The 23,378-nt window shown below is 46.9% G+C and overlaps 2 protein-coding genes across 2 annotated transcripts in view; one reads left to right on the top strand and one right to left on the bottom strand.

Annotated features, from left to right (window-relative positions):
• Window positions 1-304: 304 nt before the first annotated feature.
• LOC144144611 (uncharacterized) lies at window positions 305-14,446 on the bottom strand. The gene is made up of 6 exons (XM_077676128.1): window positions 14,140-14,446; window positions 13,961-14,031; window positions 13,799-13,875; window positions 8,802-8,846; window positions 7,729-7,782; window positions 305-2,823 (listed from the first exon to the last, which is right to left on the bottom strand). The coding sequence occupies exons 1-6, from the start codon at window positions 14,353-14,355 to the stop codon at window positions 2,744-2,746; spliced, it is 543 nt and encodes a 180-aa protein (XP_077532254.1). The 5' UTR covers window positions 14,356-14,446; the 3' UTR covers window positions 305-2,743.
• A 112-nt stretch (window positions 14,447-14,558) lies between these two features.
• LOC144144608 (uncharacterized) overlaps window positions 14,559-23,378 on the top strand; it is an 18,539-nt gene continuing 9,719 nt past the window's right edge. Inside the window, exons 1-3 of the mRNA XM_077676119.1 lie at window positions 14,559-14,881; window positions 15,782-18,117; window positions 21,835-23,098. Of these exons, the coding sequence (XP_077532245.1) occupies window positions 15,785-18,117; window positions 21,835-23,098 (3,597 nt within the window). The 5' untranslated portion in view covers window positions 14,559-14,881; window positions 15,782-15,784. The remainder of the gene's footprint in view (window positions 14,882-15,781; window positions 18,118-21,834; window positions 23,099-23,378) is intronic.

Raw genomic sequence — 23,378 nt, 5'->3', positions numbered from 1 at the left:
ATTTGTACTTGGTACTTGGCAGTTCCTTCAACGCACCACAATTTATTCGCCTGTGCTTTGCTCTAATGGAATAAGCGCCATAGGGCCCGAAAACGTTAGGTATTTCAAGCACACCTGCTTTGGGCTACCTTGTGGAGCTATTATTATTTGGACGTGCACCTTCTGGAGGGGCCGTTCTCTACGGACCAGCACCTGTTGTGAGCGAGCGATAAAGAACCTTGGCAGCAACATTTGATGTCACTTTTTTGTATGTTTACCTGTTCGACACAGCCGTAGCATTTAAAAAAATGTACACAGACATGTATACATATAGGAACAGTGAGCATTTTAATTAAAATAAATACATGGAACAATGCACCAGACTCCGCGTGGTACTTGGCTAACAAGAAGTTTCCAAGTTGGCACCACAAGATACTTGTCAGATAAAACAAAAAAAATCAGGCTTGTTTTGGCAGGCTGCTCCACAAAGGATGCCAATTTGTAACCTGAACTAGTTTTTTTATTTTTCAATATAAAATTACGAATAATTTAATATAAAGCTTTGAAAACAGTCCCCAAGGTGCACAAGTTGCAACCTGCACATGGCCTGATATGTAGACTGCCTACAGATACAGAACACAGAGTAAATGTAAATGAGCAAAAAATAAACGTGAGTTATGAACATGCTGATCTCAACTCAAAAATGTTTGTTCTTGAAGTCTGGTAAGCACGAAGGCATGCTTACCCTTTACATTTGCATCGCTCCCAAAAAATATTGTGCCTCTGTATACAATGGCACTAAATAGGCTGCTACTGTATAAATAAAATTTACAGGTTCTAGGACAGTCCACACGCTAAGACTTCAAAATAGCTGTGAAAAACAATAAATGGACGAGTGCCAACAACAGGCTCTCGCTGCAGACTGCCCTGAAAACTGCACACTACACAGTTGGGGTTCCAAGTGGAAAATAGTATGGCCTGTAAAAATCCCCCTGGCGTCAAAAGATGTTCACAGTGTGCTGCCTCTTTTTTTCAGTCTTCACAGCAGGGGCCCACAAAAACTGTAGAGATCACCCTTGCAACGACACGTGAAAATGTTGAACTTCTGGACATAGGTACATGACCCCGACTATGTGCTCGCTCCATGCGACCGGACACCTGGACAGCGCATAAATAGGAGTAACGCTTGCAGTCGAAGAGAGCACTGCTGTATGGGACGAAAACCGCTTGTCTTGGGTATGCAGGCTGCACCTGCGATGGGACTAGACAGGTGCACTGCACATAACCACTTTGGCACAGCTAATACGCACCACTCAACCGTACGTACAGTTCACCACAAAAGGAACGTGTATAAACGGCGACGGTGGTCTTGCAGCAAGATCCCTAGAGCACATTCCCGGGAATGCTGAAATACAAACGTTGGCAGGCCTCTGAACATACAGGGATCAGCTAGTAAAAGCCGACACTGCTTTGGGTTGTAATCAAAGCGCAAAAAGCCATGAGCAGTCTGGTATGCATGGGAGGACGGCTATGCTGACGCAGCTCGCAAAAACTTCGTGCGAGACAAGGGAGTCACGTCTAGACAATAATGAACACTTAGTGGTTACTGCACAATTACAAGCTTTTTCATCTGTAGCTAATGCTCCCAAATATGCCGTGCCAATGTTGGGTCTGAAATCAGCAAATTAGACTTTCTTTTGGAAGTATCGCCCTATGCGCTGCTACATGGTGGCGTTCGGTATATTATACTGCAAGCTTGTGGCAGAGTTCCCTATTGCGCGTTCACACAGATTTTGATTTTTCCAGCAAAGGTGTCCCAGCGAGAATTCAAAACAGCACTAACACACGGAACAAAAAGAGACAACACAGCCCCGTGTGTCCTCTCACCTTGTCCCCTGTGTTAGCACTGTTTCGAATTCTTGTTATTATGAATCAACCAGGCAGACGAAATCGCCACCCTAACTCAGTCTGTGTCCCAGCAACTTCTGCAGTGAATCAGCAAAACGCCACCAAGTAGTCTGAATGCAAGGGTGTGCCAACTCCTGAAAACTTGAGTCATGACATGCTGCCTTGGTTCCGCACTCGAGACCTCAGTTACCGTCTTGGTTTCACAAAGCATTTGCACGTCCAGCATTAATACTTGAGCACAAAGGCAGTGCCGTGAACTAAAAATAAACATAGCTGGAAAGCTGCCACTATTTTGGCGTGACCAACCCACGGCCTCATTAAACAACACGGTTTAACGTAAAAAGGAGGGCTTGAACGCTCTCAACGGCATGCGGCACAATCGAATACGAAAAGGGCTCCGCCCCTGGGCTTCTCAATGTCCAGGTCAATGCAATTTCAGCGGCCCCTGCACTAAGAATGTGTGCAGTGCTATCTTCGCTCTCAACGGCCGCCTTCAACCTGACCTTTTGAACGGCAAAATATCCCTTTCCAAATACCAAGTGGTGCCTAGGGAGCTGTCCCACTGGCCCGATTCCGACATGCAATCTTAGGCTCTTGTACAATGCTACGAATAAATATCCACAACACAGCTACATGCACACACACAAATACAGTAGTTCCTTTGGCTCCAAATCTTCGGCATTCTGTGCCCCCTTCCCCCTTCCACAAGGTTCCGCCTCGACCTCCAGGGACATTGGAAGCAACGACGTTGCGGGGGGGGGGGGGGGGGGGGGGGGGGGGGGCGGACACAGCATCATGGCACAGCAGTCATGTGGTCCACTTTGTTCGACACCCCTTGGAACAACACCATCACAGTCTAGTTGAACAGGGGTAGATTGTTGAAGTCGTAGCCACGGCGCCCCTTCACAGCGCAGTACACATACACCACGTGGTATGCTGCGTGAGGAGGAGAAGTGAATGAGCTTAAACACTGCACCAAGAGAGGGAAGGAAAGAAAGCGAAACGTTCAGGAAATGCTTTCAAATTTACATCAGAAGCCCAAAAAGCTCAGAGATGCTTGCTGTCGTGTGTCGGTGGTGAAGCGCTGCAGCTGCAACTGAGGACCTGGGCTAAGCTGACAGCAAAAGAAGTTTCCTTCATTTACTCCTTCAAATGTCATTTATTGAGGACAAAGGAGCCATGAGAGTGTAGAGCGCATGCCACGGAGGCGTTGAAACAGAGACGACCAGACCACGTAGCAAGGCCGGTTTTATTCCGAACGCCGTGGGGTCCCTAACTACTGATGCCAGGGGCGCGCGAGCCCTCCGGCGGGTGAGCGTGCCCGTGGGCCTGGGTCACGCTGCTGCCGCTGGCACTGTGGCTTGCCGCTACAGGAGCTTGGGACGTCTTTTTTGTTTGCTGAATGTGCCTGTCCATAACAATGATGTGCCTGATATGTTCACTATCTTTCAGCATCACTTAAAGCAACTCTGTGGTCGAGCTCCAACCTGACTACCCGACAAGTGGTCACGGCGAGGGCTGCTGCGGTCACCGGTACTCCGGTCACCACACCCCCCTAAGGGGCCTTTAAAGGGACACTGAAGTGAATTTGTCAAGCTCCCGTTTTTGCTTGCACTGCGTAGACTGGCTCAAATTAGCACACTTTTCATCGTTTATCCGTCTGACAAATCGGTAATTATTTTACAAAGCGCGAAATAAGAAAAACTACCATGCGCGGTTTGCGGCGGCCGCACCAACTAAGGCTGTGACGTTGGGAGGAGGGGCGCTGTGATTGGACGATGCCCAAGGTTAGCAATCAAACAAGTTTCGGTTTCGGTTTCGGTTCTGTAAAACATAACCAATGGCGTTGTTGGATGGGCATTCTGAATATCTCAGTAATCATCGTACCGCGCTTCTGCCATGTTGTCGGCTGTAAAATGCACAAGATAAGCCTCCCAGGACGGCTTGTAGTCGTAGCATTCACTAGCCAAAACCTACGCAGTGCATGAACGCCCTCCGCGTACCCGCAGACGCCCAAATGTCATGCGCTTTTCCCCCATATTTGGAGCTTGCCTCCCTCATGCCTGTATCGTAAAAAGCGTGTTCGCACCAGGCCAAGGGTCTGTTCATTATGGCCTGTGCCCACTGCCTGCAAGCAGTCGGTGCTTATGGCAACAGCACGCCAACGAGAACTCGCTAGCGCGCCAGTGCCAGCCTGCGCGCGTTTTGTGAACTAGTTCGTGTAGCCATGAACGTTGTGGCCCAAAAAAAGGGGAACTCAATATAGAAAACATCAACGGAAAACAAAAAAGTTAAGTTACAAAAAAAAAAAAAAAGCACGTACCCGCGGGGATTCAAACTCGTGACTTGTAAAACACTTGCGGTGACATACCTAGCACCCCAGACCACTGAGCCACGAAGCGAGATGCCAAAGCCCTGCTAATATAGGGTATATATTGTACAACCGGTTTACACTTTTATTTAGTTTTGGCATTTCAAGCAGCTTAGGTGAGTATTTGTTGTACTGCGCTCGTGCAGTAAGCGTCGCCCGAGTTTCCACAGTAGCTCATGTCTAGCAATTGCCTTTCGTAGACGGAAAAGCGTTCGCAGATGCGTAGTCGTGCTCCTGACCGCTGTGCTTGTTCGCCCAGCGCAAAAAAGTGCTTCCCGCGCCCTAGTTTTACGCTGTATGGTAAAAATATCAGTTGATTTTATTTCCTTAGTACCTATATTGACTTCGCTGACTCTTTTCCCGCCTTCAAGAGGCCTTATATTTTCCTACTGGCGTACCAGTCAGCGAAGCGTCGCATGTGCGCTTGTGCAGCGCTTGTGTCAAGCGACCTTGACTTCGAGCTAGATACAGTGTACAAACAAACCAAGTAAAGAAAGGCACATTCTTCCATTCACAAACGTGTCCTGGCTTCGTTTCAACTAAGCGAACGAATTGCGACCAAGCAATTTTTTTTAACCTCCTTGATTGCGACGACCCGCCGGCGGCGGGCGGACGAAACGCTGGGCCGACTGACTCTGTCAGAAGGCCGGGGAGCCGTGAGGTAGCGCAGCCAATTGCCAGCTCATCCCCTCCTGACGTCACACAAAAACGCCACAGAAAATGGGCGAGCGTAAAGAGAGGAGGACAGCATTTTCGAATTAGTTTTTCTACTAAATAAAATCGCGTAAACGCGCCTAGAGTGGTCGAAACATGGCCTGGGGACTCCGGACTACAATTTGCGCTAGTAATCCCGCAATGTTTACATATCACTTCAGTGTCCCTTTAAAGGCTCAATAAAATGGTTGCCCTCCTCCTCCTCCAAAGGTAGCTGCGCCATGGCAGCACAACGATTAGCCTAACTTGTGGCTGCTACTGAAAAGTGGCTAAGATAAGTGGCACCACGTAAAGGTGCTCCCTGTAACATTCCCTGGTTATACAAACAAACGTTGCAGCTTTTGCGCATACAATACAATCACCTCTGATGAGGAAGAGATGGAAAAAAAGGAAAATAACCTATATGTTAGAAAGTTGCCGCTCCTATCTATCACTTTGAGCAAATCAGCTCTGCTAGTCTGGAACCAAGATTACGAGATAATTAGGCCTTTTGATCAAGTAAACAAAATATGACTAAATGCGCCTTAGTTCACAATTTTCAACTGTTGAAAAGCCAAAGTCAAAGACTCAAAGCATGCAGATAACTTTGGCGGATGACACAGAGAAGGGGTCAATGCCCTTCCATTAGCAAATTTCACACAAAGCTGGGATGGAAATGGGGCCGATACTATTGCATTTGATGCAGAGGTGGATAGATAATCATCTGAGGCCCGCCAAATCTTTTCAAAACTGTCCCGTTTCAATACACCAGTGTGCAGGCACTTAATCTGGATACTTTTGAAAGACAGCTCTATAATTTCCAGTTAGAAGTGCAACTCCTTGCTCTGCATTGAAAAAAAAAAAGAGAAAAAAAGGAAAATTTATATTTTATAGACTTCTAGGTGTAGAAACCTTATTTTATAACTGCCCAAATGCTTACAAAGCGACAAGATGCAACTAACTTTTAATGCCCTCCTAAATGTGCAAAAAATTGGTTGCCATTTCACCCTGTCAAAGTAGATTTCCAGCAAAGCTGTTGTAAACCACTACAAATGGTGCTGGAGCAGAGTATGAAATGGTTCTCGTCTCAGCGGGCTTTTCGCTTGCGCTCGGCTAGTGTCACTAGATAAGCGTACAGGGTATCGGCACTCTTTTCTCCTGTTGTTCTGTGCCACCGCCATGATCATTTGTTAGTTCGCATTATGTGATTATTTGTTTGCACTGCGACGGTCATGGGCTCCGCCATTTTGTTGTTTATGCGTTTTAGTTGGTCAACCCTAGTAGGCTTAGCTTGAACTTTCCGCTCTGTGGCTGTGCGACTGACATCGTTCCGAATGCGAATCAAAGATAACGTGTGTAACAGCATTTCAGTAGCTGAATAGTGTCCAAAGATGCTGTTTGGCTGCATCTTCGGCAGCGTCGTTAACAAACGATTCGGTCGAAGTTCACGGCGAGGCCATAGATGCGGCAATCTTGCAACACTAATAAACGCCAAAATGGTCGTCGTTCCTGACTTGCATGCCTCAGTGGTGGTACAAGGTATATATAATACCTTGTCTACTGACACCACACTTGGCTTCTCTGGCGGCGAATGCTGGGTCCTGCCTAGCCTGACGAATGCGCTCGGCGTCGTGGGCAAGAGCTGCTCTATTTACTGACACTAGTCCCGCCTAGCCTTCGAAGATAATCTGCAGACAAAATCTTTACCAGGAACACATGGTGCGGGGGTACCATTGTTCATAGGCACCTTATCATCCATAATGCGGTTTCCATGCTTGTTTTGTGGTTTCCTTAACCCTTTCAGGGTCATGGACGTACATATACGTCCTCTGCAAACACCTTCAAAATGGTCAATAACGTATATGTGCGTCATCGCTTGTATGTTTAAAAAGCGCGCCTTTTTCGCCAACTTCTCTTGCTTGGCATGTGCTGCCACACTGCGGAAATACGTCAAATTGTTTTCTTGCACCGATGGCTCTTCTTTTCATTTTTTTTTTTAATGATTTACTTCAGCGGCGCGCCGGCTATCGCTTGCGCATCCGGTAACGAGGGGGCATGCTGGGTATCGTCCACCGGGTGCCTCTTGCTCCTTGCGCCTGCCACAGACCAAGGGCGTCTGCGAAATTAATGAGGCTCTTTTCTCCTTTTTTTTTTTGTATTTTATGGGAGTGGTGCGCCATCTATCGCTCGTGCATCCGGCCGCGCGCGCGCGTGGAGCAGCTGGTTTTGGTATCGTCCTCCGGGTACTTCCCGCTTTTTGCGCCCGCGAAACTGATGTCTATCTGATTTCAATTCACTCAAAAGGTGCCGGCTTGTTTCTCTCTCGTTTTTATTTAGAATTTTTATTGTTTTACTCATGATAAACCACATGTATGCAATAACACAAACGATTTTTTTGTCACTTTATGGTCACCCTAAAAAAATTACGATAATTTTTTTCTCGAAATAGATTCATCCAAAGAATTTAAATCAGCAATAACAAAAGTCGACCCTGGGGGGTCGGATTTGGCAAAAAAATTCGACCCTCAAAGGGTTAAACAAATTCTACATTCTATGCTGTATGCCTGATTAGCCTGAAGTGTGATGCATGCGTTCTGCACCTTAGGCCTTGGCGCCGTGACATTTTTTCCTGCTGGGATGAAACCGCCAGGGGGCAGAGGTTACAGCTTTGCTATAAAATGTGCAAAAGAATTGTGATAACCACCCGCGATACGGGGTTACTGAATTATAGAAAACGGTGAAACATATTCTACTGTTGTTAAAAATGAAAAACTTGCCTCCAGGAATGAAACAGATGGCTCCAGCAATAAAGAAGACCAGCCCCTGAACACCTGCAAATGCAATCCCACAGTGTCAAGGCAAAGACAAATAACAGGTTGTTGAGAATGAAACAAGCTGAGACACTATGTTCACAGCTGTGTTCACAGCTGAAAGGTGCATATACTATCCTCGTTATATGTGCCAGAATGCCTTCATCCGAGTATCTGAAGTGGAAAATGTTACAAACATATTTTGCATCAACTCTAAAGCAACCACGAAGGCAAAATACAGCTTTGTTTCGTATGAAATAACTCATTCAGCTCCATTCCAGCCATGAAAGACTTTTTTTAAATGATGAAATGCAAGAAAAATTAAAGAATGTTTAAATTTTACGTTACAGTGATGTGTTACGGGCAGGAGTGAGACAACAGAGGCCAGCACTAAAAGCATAGTTATTGATGTGTGAACTGCACGTTAGCATTCGAGTAACATGATCAAACAGAACTGCAGGCCCCACTACAATCACAGAGTGACGTTTCTTGGCAGTGCCTTAGGTGGCCAGTCGCATGAACAAGATTCTGATGCGCCACGTCTCTAGACATCACCGTAAAATGGCTGGGGCCACTGGAATCACCGCTGCTTCATTCGTTTTCCCTTAATCGATCACTTGTTTGAAGTCTGAGAAAAAACTGGTATCATTGTTAACGGGAAAACGCAGTCTTTCACTGAACCAAACCTGTATCTCGTACGGCCTTTTTAAAGTCAGTGGCACAAAGAATTCTGGATCTGGCAGGACATACATGTCAGAACAGCACCTCAATCGTGAATTCACTAGATGAATGCACAAGTTCATTCACTCTGTACATTGAGCACCCACCAGTTTGCCAAAGCATGCCTGACTTCTCCCCCACCAGCAATTGAAAGCAAAAGCAGCCAGTGGAAATGTTGCAATAGAAGCCTTTATAACGCTTCATTATTGAAATCAATCACGCTTTCTGTGCTTGCTTTGCTTGCATTAATTGTTTAAAAAGCAATAAAAAGGCACCATGACCTTTTTGAGGAGCTTAAGCTGTTGGTGTCAGTTACTCACCAACCCTTGGCAGAATCTGGACCACTATCCCCGTGGCAATGAGGCCTGCAAGAGTACAGTGGACATTTTGGAATTATTCCATCCCAAACATTACTTGGCCAGGTTATACACTATGAAGGTAACGCCCTCAACCTGAATCTACTCCGCAAGATTTAATCTCTGCAGGAAACTAAAAGAGATGCCTATCAAAGACTCGCAAGTGTTGTCAACTTCACAGCATACCAAGTTGATACGTCACATCTAGAGCCATCATCCTACAATTTCAATGCTACGTTGGCTAAAATTAGCATCGACCACGAAAACTCGTCAAACCATCTTCGGTTTTATAAATTTTTGTTGTTGTCAATATTAACTTATCAATTTAGCATTTTGCAACATTAAAATGCAAATTTATTGCGCATGTACTAACATTGCCTTTAAAAGGCAACTTGGTAAGCAATGTCTGGAATCTCAGTTGTTTTATTTAACTACACAAATAAAAGAATGTAAAATTACTGACTGAGAATGACATTCTTCATCCTTTTTTGCGTGTGCTAGTAAAAGAAACAACTGGCCTGGGAGATTTGGCTGCACAGCACTGCACAGCCACCAGATGTACTCTTCCAGCAGTGACAATAAATGCAAAATCGCCCAAGAAACTATTCAAGCCCAAAACCAACAACCTCCAAACTCTCAAGCTATGTATAGTAAGGCAAGGATGTAGCAAGCTGGTAATGGTTTGCATGAAGCACACAGAAAGGCAGTTCTGTGAGCTGCAAGCATTGAAAACAGATAAAACACACAGGCTGTTGACAAAACACGTTTCTCTACTGCACAGTGAATGCTAGTGTGCACAGCTAGTGTGGACAATATTTTTCAATTGAAAAAGAAATAAAATTGCAGGGCTTTTATGCACCAAAGCCACACCTGGGTTATGAGGTGCTTTGTAGTGGGGGCCCTGGATTCATTCTGACCACTTGGGGGTTTTCAACATGCACCAAAATCTCAACACACGTGTGATTTCTAGGTTGATGCCGACCAACTAGGATTCTTTGGTGCGCCCCAAACATCATGCAATACCATTTTTTAGTTTCACCACAGTCTGAAATACAGCCAATGAGGCTGGATTTAAAAACATTGCCACGTGCAAAGAAAACACATCTACACTACAACTGATATCATTAAAATGGCAGGCAACCAATGACAGTTAGAGCTGTTCTCCAATTTATACATGCCCTTGTCGTTTCAGCACCTGCCGTTGATACTGCCAGAGTCAAACTTTCCCTCTGCATTGGGGCTAGTGCGGCTAAGATTGTAGTAGCTTGTAATACAAGAGTAGCTTTCAGCCATACTGCCACTTCAAATCATTGTAAAAAAAAAGGGTAATCGAAGTAAAACGTTCAAAATAGGAAACTTCAACCCTTGAGGCAATTATTCGATGTGCAAAGAAAATACAGGGAAACCCCTTCTGGCTTTCTTGAGGTGTGCTCTGCAAAGCAAATTTCACAGACCTGACATTGCAGAGTCACTTTCAGCTTCAGTACACTTATCTCAAAACAACTTGCATCATGTTTTGCCCATACCACAACTCTGTAATGCACAAGGCTTCACATCTTTCTGATAAAATAGTTAGTTCATGGTGACACTGTGCCCTTCCAAATTTCAAATACAGGTAGTTATATACTCAAAAGACAACTATACCTTAGTCCTATAATGTACTCTATACCTTTGATTTATTGTAGAGTCTAATGCGTTTACACAACACAGGCGATGAGGCGCGCCGTAGTGGAGGGCTCCGGATTAATTTTGACCACCTGGGTATCTTTAACGTGCGCCGAAATCTCGTACACACGGGCGTTTTTGCTCGTCGCCTCCATCAGAAAAGCGGCCGCCGCGGCCGAGAATCGAGCCCGCGACCCTGGGCTCAGCAGCGCAGCTCTATACCTTCGTATGCTTTTATGAGAGGAGTACAGCTGCATAAAACAGCTGTAGCCCACGTTCTAATCCATGCAATTTAAACTAAACTGCACCATGCCATAAGAAGCTTCTTAAAGAATGGCGAGTTTTATCTCATTCATTACCATCGATAATAAGCAGTAGTTCTAAATGAGTGATATGAAGCAGCCCCTTCTGCAGCAGCATTGGATTTGGAAAGAAGAGGCTAGAAACGCACGTGCTTTAGCATGAAATTACTGACACAAGATGCCAGAGGTGCCATTCTCAACTTGGAAAATTTTCCGCTCAAGTTCTTTTGATTGGTTTTAAATTTTGTCACTGGAAGAAGCTAGTGAAAAACGTCACAGCTAATCAGAAAAGGCTTTCGGTCAGAACTGCGAATTCACAGAAGACTTTTATAAGTCAAGAACGGCACACTGGGATTGCTTACCACAACAAAGAGATAACCCTATGAAGTCCCGTAATGCTCAACAAATCACGTGTGCCTAATTCTTCGATTTCCCAAAGGTAGTGATTTATTTCGCATTTCCCATGGTCGCCATCTCAAACATGATGAGAACAGCGCTGGTCGTCTTTGCCCTGACTTACATAAGTGTGGTTGACGTCGTTAGTGGTATGTTGGCTCCTAGTGTCTCGCTGTCACTCTAATCATTGGCACCCTTTGCAACATGGTCCAATAAACAAACCAGAGAATAACCCGGGCAACCAGGGTACAACTACCCATAATTGCTCAGTACAGCATGTTGTTGGGCTACTTGGTACAGCATTTTAATACCAGAAAAACTGAGCGTCAAAGAAAAGACTAGTAAGAGTATACTGTCAAATACAAGACAATACAAGACTGCAAAAGACAAGACGCTTCCCTTTGTAATAGTCGTGTCTGACGCGCAGTTTTTCTGGTATTAAAATGCTGAACCAAGTAGCCCAACAACATGCTGTACTGTACTGTACTGTACCCATAATTGCTTCACACCTTTTGGGTGTTCCCCACAAGGCCCTCTCCTCTATTCTTCACAGCCTTTTAATTAATGCGTACGTCAAAAGGTTGCTGATTAGCTACACATTTCATTAGTCTTGATTCAGCTATAACTGCACAAAGGTGTGCTTGAGGCAAGGTGAACAAATTATCTTGTTATGCCCATGTACAGTGCGCGTCAGGCTTGTATAGGGCAAGCGAGCGCGCGGCTTGGGAGCGTGCTGGCGACATCTACTGATAGCGGCCGGGTTGATTGCCATTGCGCGTGCGCCGATCTCGGACAGGATCAGGCCGGTCGTCGTTTCGCATGTGCCGCTCGAATTTGCAGACGCCACCACCCTCGAGGGGCACTTGTCTTTCACAGTGGCAGCCGTGAGCGTTGACAGGACAGAGACGCGTCGTTCGACGCGGTGCACTAACCCAGCAGGCAGTTACACAATAATACAAAACGATCTGCGCTAATCTTCTGAATCTTACATTTATTAAACGAAAAGCACGCAAACAAGAACACACTGCAGCGCTTCCGTCGAACCTTTTGTGCGATTACGTAACGGCTGTACTGACAATGCATCGCGTCAAATTACCCACTTACCCCATGCCACCGCCTATGATTGGCACTGCAGAATAAAAGTTGGCATCTCAAAGTTTGAGGGGCCCATGCTATAAGACGATCGACATGAGTGTGTCCGGGATCCATGCACGCGCAATGGCAAGCTATCTCCAACCCAGCCACTGTCAGCAGATGTCACCCACATGCTCGGAAGCCACGCGCTCTCTTGCCCCAGGCAAGCCTGACGCGCACTGTACACTGGAGCACATAGGGAGCAACTGTCTCCAATTCGGCAGCCCTTATACTGCATCCCAAAAATAGTGCAGCTTGAAAAGCTCTAGATATTCATGGCTATAGTACAAAATGTTGTAATATAGTTAGAACTGTGATGAAAAATACCCACATCGCTGCATTCAGCAGCCGGATATAGCCCGAATAGCAATTTAGTTGACAGCTCAAATGAAAGAATGCAACGTGGCACTAACAGCTGCAAACTGCTCACAGCTTTACTGGAGAGCTCTGCTGTAGGTTGGGCCGGGAATCTGCAGCTGAATCGCAAATGCAATTCAACCCACTTTTCAGAGTATTATGTTTTGCTGTATTTGCAGAGTTCAGTTGGATGAGCTAGCTCTGTCCTACAAATACACAAAACGCATTATGCAGAGCCACGAACAGGACTCAGCTGACTCAATTTTTACAAATATATGCAGTTGATGAGGCAGGTATGCTGACATTATCAATAAATAAATTAAAAAAAAAAACTTCAGTCTTAAAGTTTACTCTCGCGTTTTACCGTACCTGGGTGCCGTAGAACAGTAATCAGAATACAAAGCTGAAAACTACAATGAATTCACTGAACTGATACACGCCCTAAGGGGGAAAAAAACAGCAGTGGTAAGGCATGAAAAACACAAACTAATTACTAGGACACGAGGCCGCCAACTCGTTCTAAGATATGGTGTTGCCTTAGATAGATAGATAGATAGATACTTGACGGTCGTTCCCTTTGAAGCGGGCGGGCGCCTCAGAATAGGGTCACCCAGACGAAACATGAAAACAAAAAAGCACTAAAGAACAAGGAACAATGGGCTAAGTAAAAAGAGAGAAAACAATCAATCAAAAACATCACCAAAGAACAAAGAACTATGAATGAAGTGACAGGACGCAGTAACGTTGACGCAAACAGCAAAGAAGAAAAAGGAAAAGAGGGAGCAGATACCACTAAGTGAAGAACAAAAAGGCGATTTTTGTTAGTGTAAAACCGCCCTCTGCAAACCGAGTGTAATCGGGCGGCCACCAATCATTTTTTCGCCGGTCACTTAAATCGGCAATTACTGGGTGCAGTCAATTCGTAGTCGAGCTCCATTTCTTGAGCTCGACTACTGGCGGCAGGCCGATGACATTTGCGTTGTCGCGTTATGCTGGGGGCCGCTCAGAAAGCCAGTAAAGATTACTCCGGACCCCATTGCGACGTTATTAGATCAGGTTTCCCCATTACGCATGCATATCATTTTCCGTACCGCAGAAATGACTTACCCAGACCGATTAGCAAGAGGCCGAAAGCTGCCAGCATCACTTTCCAGTTTTCGCGCACTTTTGGGTGCGTCCACCACCTGTACAAATAACGGAGCAGCGTTGGACACTAACTAACAAGGAGGACACTAAGCAAGCCTTCTTTGAAAGCGAGCAACAGCCTACCCGTCGCGTGCGTCGTACTTGTGGAAATGCGGGTCGCCCTGGATCAGGGAGTCGCTGTCCTTTGACAGGGTCTGCGAGTTGATAGTAAACAAACCGCATCGCGTTAGCCGGACGGGCCAGCGTGGGCCGCATGTCATCAATGCGGACAGCGGAGTGGCCTTTCAGTGGCGATGACTCACGTCCTCGGGAAGCTTGAGCCGAAGCGTGTCGCCGCAGCTGATCCGATTGTTTCGGGCCTTGGGTTCTTCGACCCGAACGACGACGCTCTCGGCGGCCGTCATGTCCTGCCTCGGTTTGAGCGGCGTGCTCTCCGTTGTGGAGCCGTACGTGCGGACAGTGTCGTCATCGCCCGGCTCGAAGGCGTCGTCGATGCTGAAATTCGGCTTCCCAGACATTTCACACTGTGCCAACCCGCGTTGGCCCCCTTTGGCACTGTTATTTTTGTCTTTTCTTTCGCCGGGATGCGCGCATTGATGACGTCATGACGTCGTGGGAGACGTCACTGGAGTATTCTTTTTTGCGTAATTTACTTTTAAGTTTACGACACTGCGTCCAACTGTTCGATAGAAAATGTACTACAATTTGTGCAGCAGCAAATATCTGGCAAAGCGGCAACGCACGGTGCCCGCAAAAACCGTTATGTGCGAGTACATCGGTATTCCAGGCCAAGAGCTGCGGTAGCTTTACTGAGGCAACAAGCGGAATTTTGTCTAGGAGAAAGTTATTTTTGTTATGCGCTTAGCTACGCGGCTGCATTATCTTGCAACGCATTTCACCGCCTTTCACCTTCGATTCCATGCTCGATTCGAATCGTTCGGATCCAACTCACACACGAATCCAGTAATTCGCCAATCCAGTCCTCCTGTCAGCTCTGCGGCTCAAATTTGCCTTTAGTGGTGCGAAAAGTTTTTATTTACCAAGGTAATGAGTTTTATACTTCCAACTTTTCTTGCTCATCCTTCATACCAGTGCTTTCTCATGGATTATACCATACCTTGAAAGCATGGGTTTGTTGGCGTGCTGCCTTTTTTTTTTCGTGCTTCGCGTTGCAAACGATTGTTTGGGCCATGCACCAAATGAAAGTGCCTATCCTACAGGATTCTGGGTGACCAAAACAAACTTGCTAGCATCGTAAAAAGAAAATGTTTTTAGTGTTTGTACTGTTAAACTTCTGGCTTCATTGTTGAAGGTAACCGTGGGATTTTCTCTTCATCGCGCGCGTTGCCTAATGACCTGGCCTCGTCAATGGTGGCTTCCCGCAACATCCTTTAGATGAAATCAGAAGTATGCTACGGCGACCGTTCATATCTATAAAACAGAGGATTCTGCCTCGCCAAAAATACAGGGCGCTCTGCTGTACTAATGGAATAACATATCGTTTGGTCGTGTTCGCGTGGAAACATGAGTGATGTTTTGACCCTTTAACGTTGTAAATGTAACTTGACTCTTACTTCAAAGAGGTTCACCGCAAGTTGCCGCTATTTTTTACCTAGCGATGCTACCATGAAGAACTTAGTTGCGTATAAGCGCACCTGTTTAGTCATCAGTGTGGCCTGATAATACTAGGAAAATCGGATGATCAGTTTACCACTTAAACAAAAGTTTTCATTTTAGCGAAATTTGTATTGCCTAGTAGAAACTGAAGTGAATTAAGATTTCTGTTGATATAATTGAATAATCTTTTGCTTTCAATTTAGCTAGATTGGTTTTTCAACACTGCTTTCTCAAACCAGAAACTTGTTTTGTTCATTCTATCTCGCAATGAACGTTGCTCAGTGCACTATGGTCGACATAACGTCGGCTGCCTTGTCTCGTCCACAGGACATGGCCACAGATGAACGGCACTTGCTCATCATGGTCGAAAGGCTGCCCGATGAGATTGCACGAGTCTACAGCCGAACCAAAAGGAAAAAGTCACTTCAGCACAGAAACTCCTTCAAGCACCGCAAGTTGAAAAAAGACAAGTCTCGCGATGAGGGATGCAGCAGCATGTCTCCAGCTGCCCGGGAAGGGGTCAAGTTTGTGTCTGCATCTCCCTCTCACCTTCCAATGTCACTGCCAATGTACAGTCGAAGTTCCCTCTCAAGAGCAGGCAGCAGCAGCACATCACAGGTTGCTCCTGAGAAGGAAGAGCAAACATCCAGTTTGAAAGTCAAAGTCAAGCTCAAGAAAAAAAAGCGAGAGAGGAATGCCGAAGGCGCAGATCACGTGCTGCACAAAATCAAAATACGCAAAATTGCCAAAGAAGCGTCACTCAAGGGTGTGCGAAAAAATGCCGCAAAGTCCGACGAGAAAGGTCTTTCTCTCGGAGACGAAGTTCAGGAGAGCAACAGCAAGGGGGCTTCAGAAAACTATGAGATAGTTTCATCCCCTGAGAGGCTGGGTGACACAAGCCTGCACGAAGAAGGTGATTCCGTTGCTGAACACGAGAGCCAAGGCAAGGCGAGCATTGATGACTGGGCTGGCGACCACGTGGGCGAGTCAAATGAAGATACAAAGGGTGATGACGACAGTGTGTCAGAGAGCTTAACCGGCGACAAGAGCCCCAGCTCTGCCAGCTCGTCTCCTGACCAAGACACCGAATCGTATCACTCAGAAGCTGATACGGATGTCCTCGAAAGTGACACCTCTCAAAGCACCGAGATTGATGCCGGCAACTGCACGAGCTCAGACACGGAAATTGACGAACCACAGCGGTACCGGATAAAGATTGCCGATTCAGGCGAAGGGGAGGCCGTCCCTGGGTCAACAGTTGAAACGTCCAGTGACAGCGAAGTTGTGCAGGAATGCAACACGACATTGGAGCAGATTGTTTCTGAAGTGTGCTCAGGTGAGGAGTCAGCCGCAGCAGATGATGGCAACTGTGGTGGAGATAATAGTGAGGGCACAGCTGCGAAGGTCCAAGATGAGCTGGGCAGTCTACCTTTAGGAAGGGTGGAGGCTATACCCAGTGAACCCGAAGACTCCGAGGGGCTGTGCGAAGTGGTGGACTGCAAAGATCTGCACAAGGAAACTAGTTTGCCGTACAGAGCCTACACAGATACGTCAAATGATGGTACTTCGCGTACGGATGTTATTGATATAACAGAAGAGGCTGCGGTGTTGGACTTTGTAACTTCGGAAAAAATGAGGCCTTGCATGCCATCTGCCATGCCACCTGCCGACTCTTCAACGGGTGAGGCGGCGCACGGTGTAAGCACAAAGTGTGCAACGGATGTCGTGGACCTCACAAGTGACGATGCCGACTGCTACGTGGTGAGCCCTGCCGGCCAGGATGACGTAGTGGTCGTCTCAAGCATGACTGGGGTCTGCATGGCGGCAGCCAAGGAACTGGACCTGTTTGCCAACATGACCATCCTGGAGAGCTGGAACATTGAGGCAGAGTCCATCCTTGCCTGCGCCGAAGAGTACCTGGGCCACCTGGAGAAATGCTTGACAAGCCTGGACCTAATGGAAGAAGCGTCCAGGGCCATGCTTGTCACAGCACTGCGGGACAAGGGCCCGGTGTTCCAGCAGATCTTCGCGCAACTGAAAAAGCTGCTCCGTCGCACTGATTGGCTCGACAGAGTGTTCTCAATAGAGTCTGGCTTTTGTGCGCTTCTTGGTCTCGACAAACCGCCGCAGGCCCGCAGCAATTGCAGACGCCCGACAGCCGAGGCGAAGGAACCCAACAATGCTACAAAGGAGCTCATCCGGTGTCTTTCGCAAGCTTTGGATGATCACGTTAGCACGGTTCTCGCTGACGGGCTGGCTGTCGCTCAAGATGTCCCTTCGACTCAGCACCGGCTCGCTCGGGAAACCAGTGGCAGCAACGACCGTGCGACTCTCGACACCCACAGTGTTGCCACAAACCCGCAGCCAGCATGCAACATTCCCCCCAGTCGCGCCAGAATGTCTTGGAAGCACCTGATGGCTGTGGCCAATAGGAGGGACCGGCCATTCTCCGGATACCAGGATGCTGCCGCACCGGGAGTGTCACCAGTGCGCGAAAGGAGTGCGTCGCTCGGAACGTCCAACGTGCAGGCCAGTGGTAGGCCAGCGGCTGTGGCAGCAGTGCGCCACAGCAGTGGGAGCCCCCAGCAGGAGAGGCCGCCCCAGCAGCCTCTGGTGTGCCAGGTGCCCGTGCAGCAGATCAAGCCCAAAAATGCAGCAGCACCGTGAGTAGACCACTTGTTGGTGTGGTTGCACAAAAAAAAACAAATGCTTTGAATAACTCCTTTATCTGACTGAAAGGTGGCACCTTTTGTGACTCTTCAGGCTTTTGTTTGATGGCAGATGGTGCTCTTATTTGGGGAAATTAATTAAAAGGGCCGTGCAAACAAAATACAAGTTCGTTTTATTTGAAAGATTTCGTGTTTTATAGTGTCCCAGCGCTTGTCCGGACCCAAACAATGCTTTATTCACTGCAAAATTAATCAATTTAATACTCCGGCTACTCTAGGCTCCGAATGTCATTTGAACCAAATGTCATTTGACTCAAATGGGGTGCTTCGAATTCCATTCAGAATCCGCCGTGCTACACCACAATTTTGATGGCATTTGAAAGCTTTCACAATTGCTCGCCATGCTGTAGTGGCGCTGTTGTCGCCCTGTTCCGTTTTCGTACAATAATACAACAATCAAATTTAGGAGCAGCCTAAGGCAGTAAAATGATATCAAATTAGAAGAGACACCAGTTCTGACTGTAATGTGGTGGCTGTTTGTGTAGGGGTTTTTTCTTTTCTTTTTTTTTTTTTCTCTTAATTGAGCCACTGGTTTTGAGAGTTTGAAAATTAAATATGTTGGTTTCATATTTTTAAGTAAATGAACAGTGAACAAAGTTCCACAAACAAAAATATTTTGTTTGTTTTACATGCGAAGTACTATATTTTTTATTGCTGATCAAAGACGCTGCATGCGGGAGTGCTAAAAATGGCATTTGAAATCCTAAATGTCTGTCTCGGTGCTCATTTGGCTTGAATGTCATTTGAGCCAAATGGCATTTTAAAACCTAGTGTAGCAGCACAACTTGGCATTTGAGTCAAATGACATTTGGCTTGAATGACATTTGGACGCTAGTGTAGCAGGGGTATTAGTTAAAATTTTGATTCTCCCACCAAATCGTGTTTTAACAATGTCCGCAATGACATCATAAGAACGGGTCTTAAAGCTAAACTTGGTGTAAAGCGGAGACTTATTTACCGTTAGTCAACCTAGATGGCACCACCATACAGCAGCAGGCCGTTTTCTGCCTTTGCATTGTTTTTGGCCGTATCTGTACCTGGCTTGTTTTTATTCAGGGAGATACTGGCCGTCTGGGACAACCGCAAAGAGCTGCAGTGCTGTGCAGCTAAAACAAGCATAGTTGCGCGCAGTACCAGCAGCAGTACGCATCAGTACTTCTATGTTTATGTGTGCTTTCCTAACTTCCACTGTTTATCCCACCAATCTTACTGCTATAAAAAGAATGTACCCTAAATTTAAGCGCAAATAGCTCATTCAGTTAGCTTATGAGCCACCCCTAACTAGCGTTTGCTTTTGCCGGCCTTAGCCAGTCTTGGAGCTGGCGCGTATGCCATCATAGGTTCTGTTGCGGACAATGAGCTAGTGGGTTGCATGGCCATTCCCATTTTTCCTAATTATATAGCTTACTCGAGTGAAGTTTAGATTAAAAGTGGTGTCAGTACGATTCTAACGACGCAATCTTTTGAATGAACTAAACGTGTGTTTTGTCTGCATGGCCCCTTTAAGGCTGGCATTTCTGTCTTTCATATCCCTCGTTGTTTTTTGATGTCACAATGTGAGGTGACAAAGCGGGTACAAAACAACAGATGGCACCGAGCAAGCTGAGCAAGCCTGTGTGGCACTGCCAGCTAGCTGAAGCTGTAAATTTGGTGACCCCTGCACTTTCGCCAGCATGCACACACAGCCCCACCAATTGCATTTCGGTGTTTGTGTGACGACGTGGTGTGGAAAACTGTAGGGAACTGCAACACCCATTTCCACAGTTTTGGCATTTTCTGCGTTATTTAAAACTGCTGCCACTGAGTGGTGTATTTGTATTTTCGCCTCTGTAATATATTGGCATAAGCTTACTTCCCCCACTCAGAGGCTCACAATTGGTGCAAGCATCTGGACTAAGGCAGGTGTTATGATATTAGCAGCTGTTATGATGTACTTGAGCGCACCTGTGGTAAAAGATCAGAAGGCCGGATGAGCAGGCCTTTGAAGCGGTGATTAGGGCCCAAAGGATGCTTTGCATTAAAGTTACTCTGACAATTTGCGCAACCTAGTGCTTGTACTGTGTGAGCCCACCAGCCGTGCATCACGCCCGTGTAAAATAAGATTCGGAAGTCCCACGCGACCAAACAGAGTGAAAGTGTGCGAAGTATGTGACTGCCAGCGGTGCAAGGCCTTATCAGCGAGCGTCAGCGGCATTTATTTTTGCTCTATTCCAGCGAGTTGCATGGCATGCAGTGCTCTGCTGTCGTGACTGGCAAAAATAAAAACAAAAAAAGTACATGTGCAAGTTGGTGCTTGCAGGAAAGTTCACAAGATAAGCCTCACACACAGAGGCAAAGGCAGTTAATTTTGAAGCTTGCTGTCGTCAGAATGGGCGCGAAACGAACAATGGTGTGAGGCGGTAAAGGGAGTGGGGCAGGAAGGAAATGAATGAGAGGCCTGTCGGTGGAGATCAAGGGCCGGAGGCAGGAAAGAGATAACCAATGGAGCGAAGTAGAGAAAATAATGAAACTGGTGGAACAGAACCATGGGACCAGGGTGCGAAGAAAGCAGATTGAATGATGGGATAATAGAACTGAACACAGGATCAGGTGGAAAAGCAGCATCAAAGGTGGAAAAGAAAACATAGCTTGTTTTTTTTCTGGCCCGCCATGGGTACTTGCAGTTTCATGTTAGCCCGCACATGAAGTGGATCATGTGTACCATTGGGTTGTATAGTGTGGGCATTTAGTGCATTGTTGTTATGGAGAGTTTGCTGGAACCGTGGTGCTCAATCTTTGTGAATTGTAAACAGAGGATGCATAATCAGGGTTCTACTGTAACGTGCTAGTTACTTGAGTGCAACGAAAAAAATCCTTGTTTTGCTTTTATGGCAAGTTTGCTGGGACCGTGGTGCTCAATCTTTGTGAATGGTAACCATAGGATGCATAATCAGGGTTCTACTGTAACATGCTAGTCAATTGAGTGCAGTGAAAAGATGCTTGTTATTCCGCATGGCCAACAAAATTGGCTTAGTCTCATTCGTCGAGACTGCTTTTTAAAGCAGAAGCTTTCTTAGTGGGTCCATCGGTCCCCTGTCAAAAAACTAATGCATTTCCCCATAGACTGGCTCTGATAAGATCTCTGGACATGCGGCGCGTGCATGAAACAGGGCTTGCATTATATCAGAATGGTTACTTGGAAATCATGAAAAAGAACGGTTTTAATTAGGCAATAGATGTATCGATCATGAAGAATGATTACTAGAAGTACACCTTTATCTGATAAACCACGTACCGGCGTAAATTTAGATAGTTTGTAGATGCATTTACTTAGTGTGTGAAAAATCGTCACATGGGTTCATTAGTCCTTTGCGATTTGGGTCTTGGAAGGTTTGGCGAACGATTGGGCGCACTCAGCAAAGGTTGGGTGCACTTTTAGCGAAGGTTTTGATGCAATTTTGATGTTGGAAAGCTTTCGCGCTTCTCTCAACTTTCTTTCGAAAGCGACGGTAATGTTTTTTAAAATCTTTTCACCATGCTAACTAGGATAACCTGTGTGTGCGTAACTGGTAACACCATCATTTCCCTTACAAACGATCGTTTTAATGCTTGCTGCATTGTATAGCTGAACCGCGTGGGAGGATGCAAAGGCCTGCCATTTTTTTCTCCCAGGGCGACGCTTCCAAGGCTCGTACCTAGCAACCAGGCTGCGCAGAGCCAAGGCAATGACCCCAATGTCTCGAAGCTTTTGAAAGAGCTGAAGCAAATGACGGACAGAAGCTTCACGCCTTCAAACGTGGCCCTTCCTGCCGATAACAGGGGCAGCATCGTCCCCTTGGAAGCCAAACAGGCGCAACCTCCAAAGGCAGCCACCGTAACCTCAGCAAGCATTCCATCTGGCGTCACCGCATCCCCACTGTTGCCAGCATCATCCGCATCTTCGGTGTCGCTGAGCCGACACATCTCACTCGTGCCAGTGGCAACCACAAGCAGCAACGTCAAGGTCTCAACGCTACCCGCAACCGTGACTGTCTTGCCTGTGAGTGTTTTGCCAGCATCTTCAACTTCCACGCCGTCTTCCACTGCCACCACCACGCTCGCCGGAGGAAGCACATCCGGCGGACCTTCAACTTCTCCCTCTTCTCCAGCGCCCCGGTCCAGTCCGCACAGCATCTTGCAAAAGCTCCAGCAAAACCTGGGCTTGACTGTGATGCCAGTCCAGCAGAGGGAAAAATCGACGAAGGAGGACGGCGCTGCCACCGTGACTGCACAGCGTAAGAGCGCACCTGCCGATGCCTCCGAACCCCCGAGCGAAGCAGCAGTGTCGAAGGAAAGTGTCATTGCGGTGCCTGCTGGCCTGAGCATAACCAGTGCTGTGACGAGAACGCCGGCAGCCGACAAGGGTGCGGGGAAGACGTCGGAACAGGTGGCGGTCATACAGCTCGCCAAGGCTGGCCAGCGCCAATCGCTCATTCCCGCAACTAAGCCCGGGTTGTTGGCAGTCAGCTCTGCGCCTGTCGGGCGGAGTAGTAACCCCACTGCATCGCATCAGCCGCCGTCCAGTGCTCTAAGGGTCCAAGCAGCATCGCAGGGGACTAGTGGAATGTCGCCCAGGGTTCCGCAAGCCCAGCAGCCAAGGCCTGGCGGTTATGGCGGGCATGTGGCTGACGGGAGGCCTGTACCCGTTTCTGCATACCCTTCGGCGATCATCTCTAGGAATGTCGTTTCGACGAACTTGTCACCGAGAACTTCGGCACCTCGCCTGAGACCTGTGACCCTGATGACGAGTGTCACGACAAACATGCAGCCAAGAACTGTCACAGCCCAGCTGAGGCCTGTGACAGTAGCGGCAAGCTCGCATCGGCCACTGCTGCCACGCCTACCGCCGACGATGCTTGTGCCCGTCAGCAGTGCATCTGTGCAGTCCGCAGTACAGGTATAAACAAAATTCTTCAGTGGTTGTGAACTGTGAACATAATAGAGAAGAGGTCTTCTTTCTTTTTCACTTTTTTCTTATTGATAATGATTAGCTACCTAGAACTAGAGCTCAATGCTTTGTAATGGTTGAAGTATTACTTGTGTATTTGTCATCACTTTTACTTGTTTGTAGTGTACAGCTTCATCTATGGCACAGTTTTTGGTCTGATTCTGTATAGACCTTATCTTTAGGCATTCTTTGATCATTTTCCCCATTGCAACAAGGTTTTCTCAGAGCA

This window comes from Haemaphysalis longicornis, unplaced genomic scaffold, assembly GCF_048455015.1.
Source record: "Haemaphysalis longicornis isolate Haplotype H1 unplaced genomic scaffold, Haemaphysalis longicornis Haplotype H1 scaffold_7, whole genome shotgun sequence".
In the NCBI taxonomy this organism is placed as follows: Eukaryota; Metazoa; Arthropoda; class Arachnida; order Ixodida; family Ixodidae; genus Haemaphysalis; species Haemaphysalis longicornis.
This window is presented reverse-complemented; position numbering and strand designations above follow the sequence as displayed.

Coding starts and splice junctions, on each gene's coding strand:
- LOC144144611 (XM_077676128.1), bottom strand. CDS start 14,355: ATGTCTGGGAAGCCGAATTTCAGCATCGACGACGCCTTCGAGCCGGGC. Junction 14,032..14,139: donor GGCTCAAGCTTCCCGAGGAC/GTGAGTCATCGC, acceptor ATCAACTCGCAG/ACCCTGTCAAAGGACAGCGA. Junction 7,783..8,801: donor CCAGATTCTGCCAAGGGTTG/GTGAGTAACTGA, acceptor TTGCATTTGCAG/GTGTTCAGGGGCTGGTCTTC.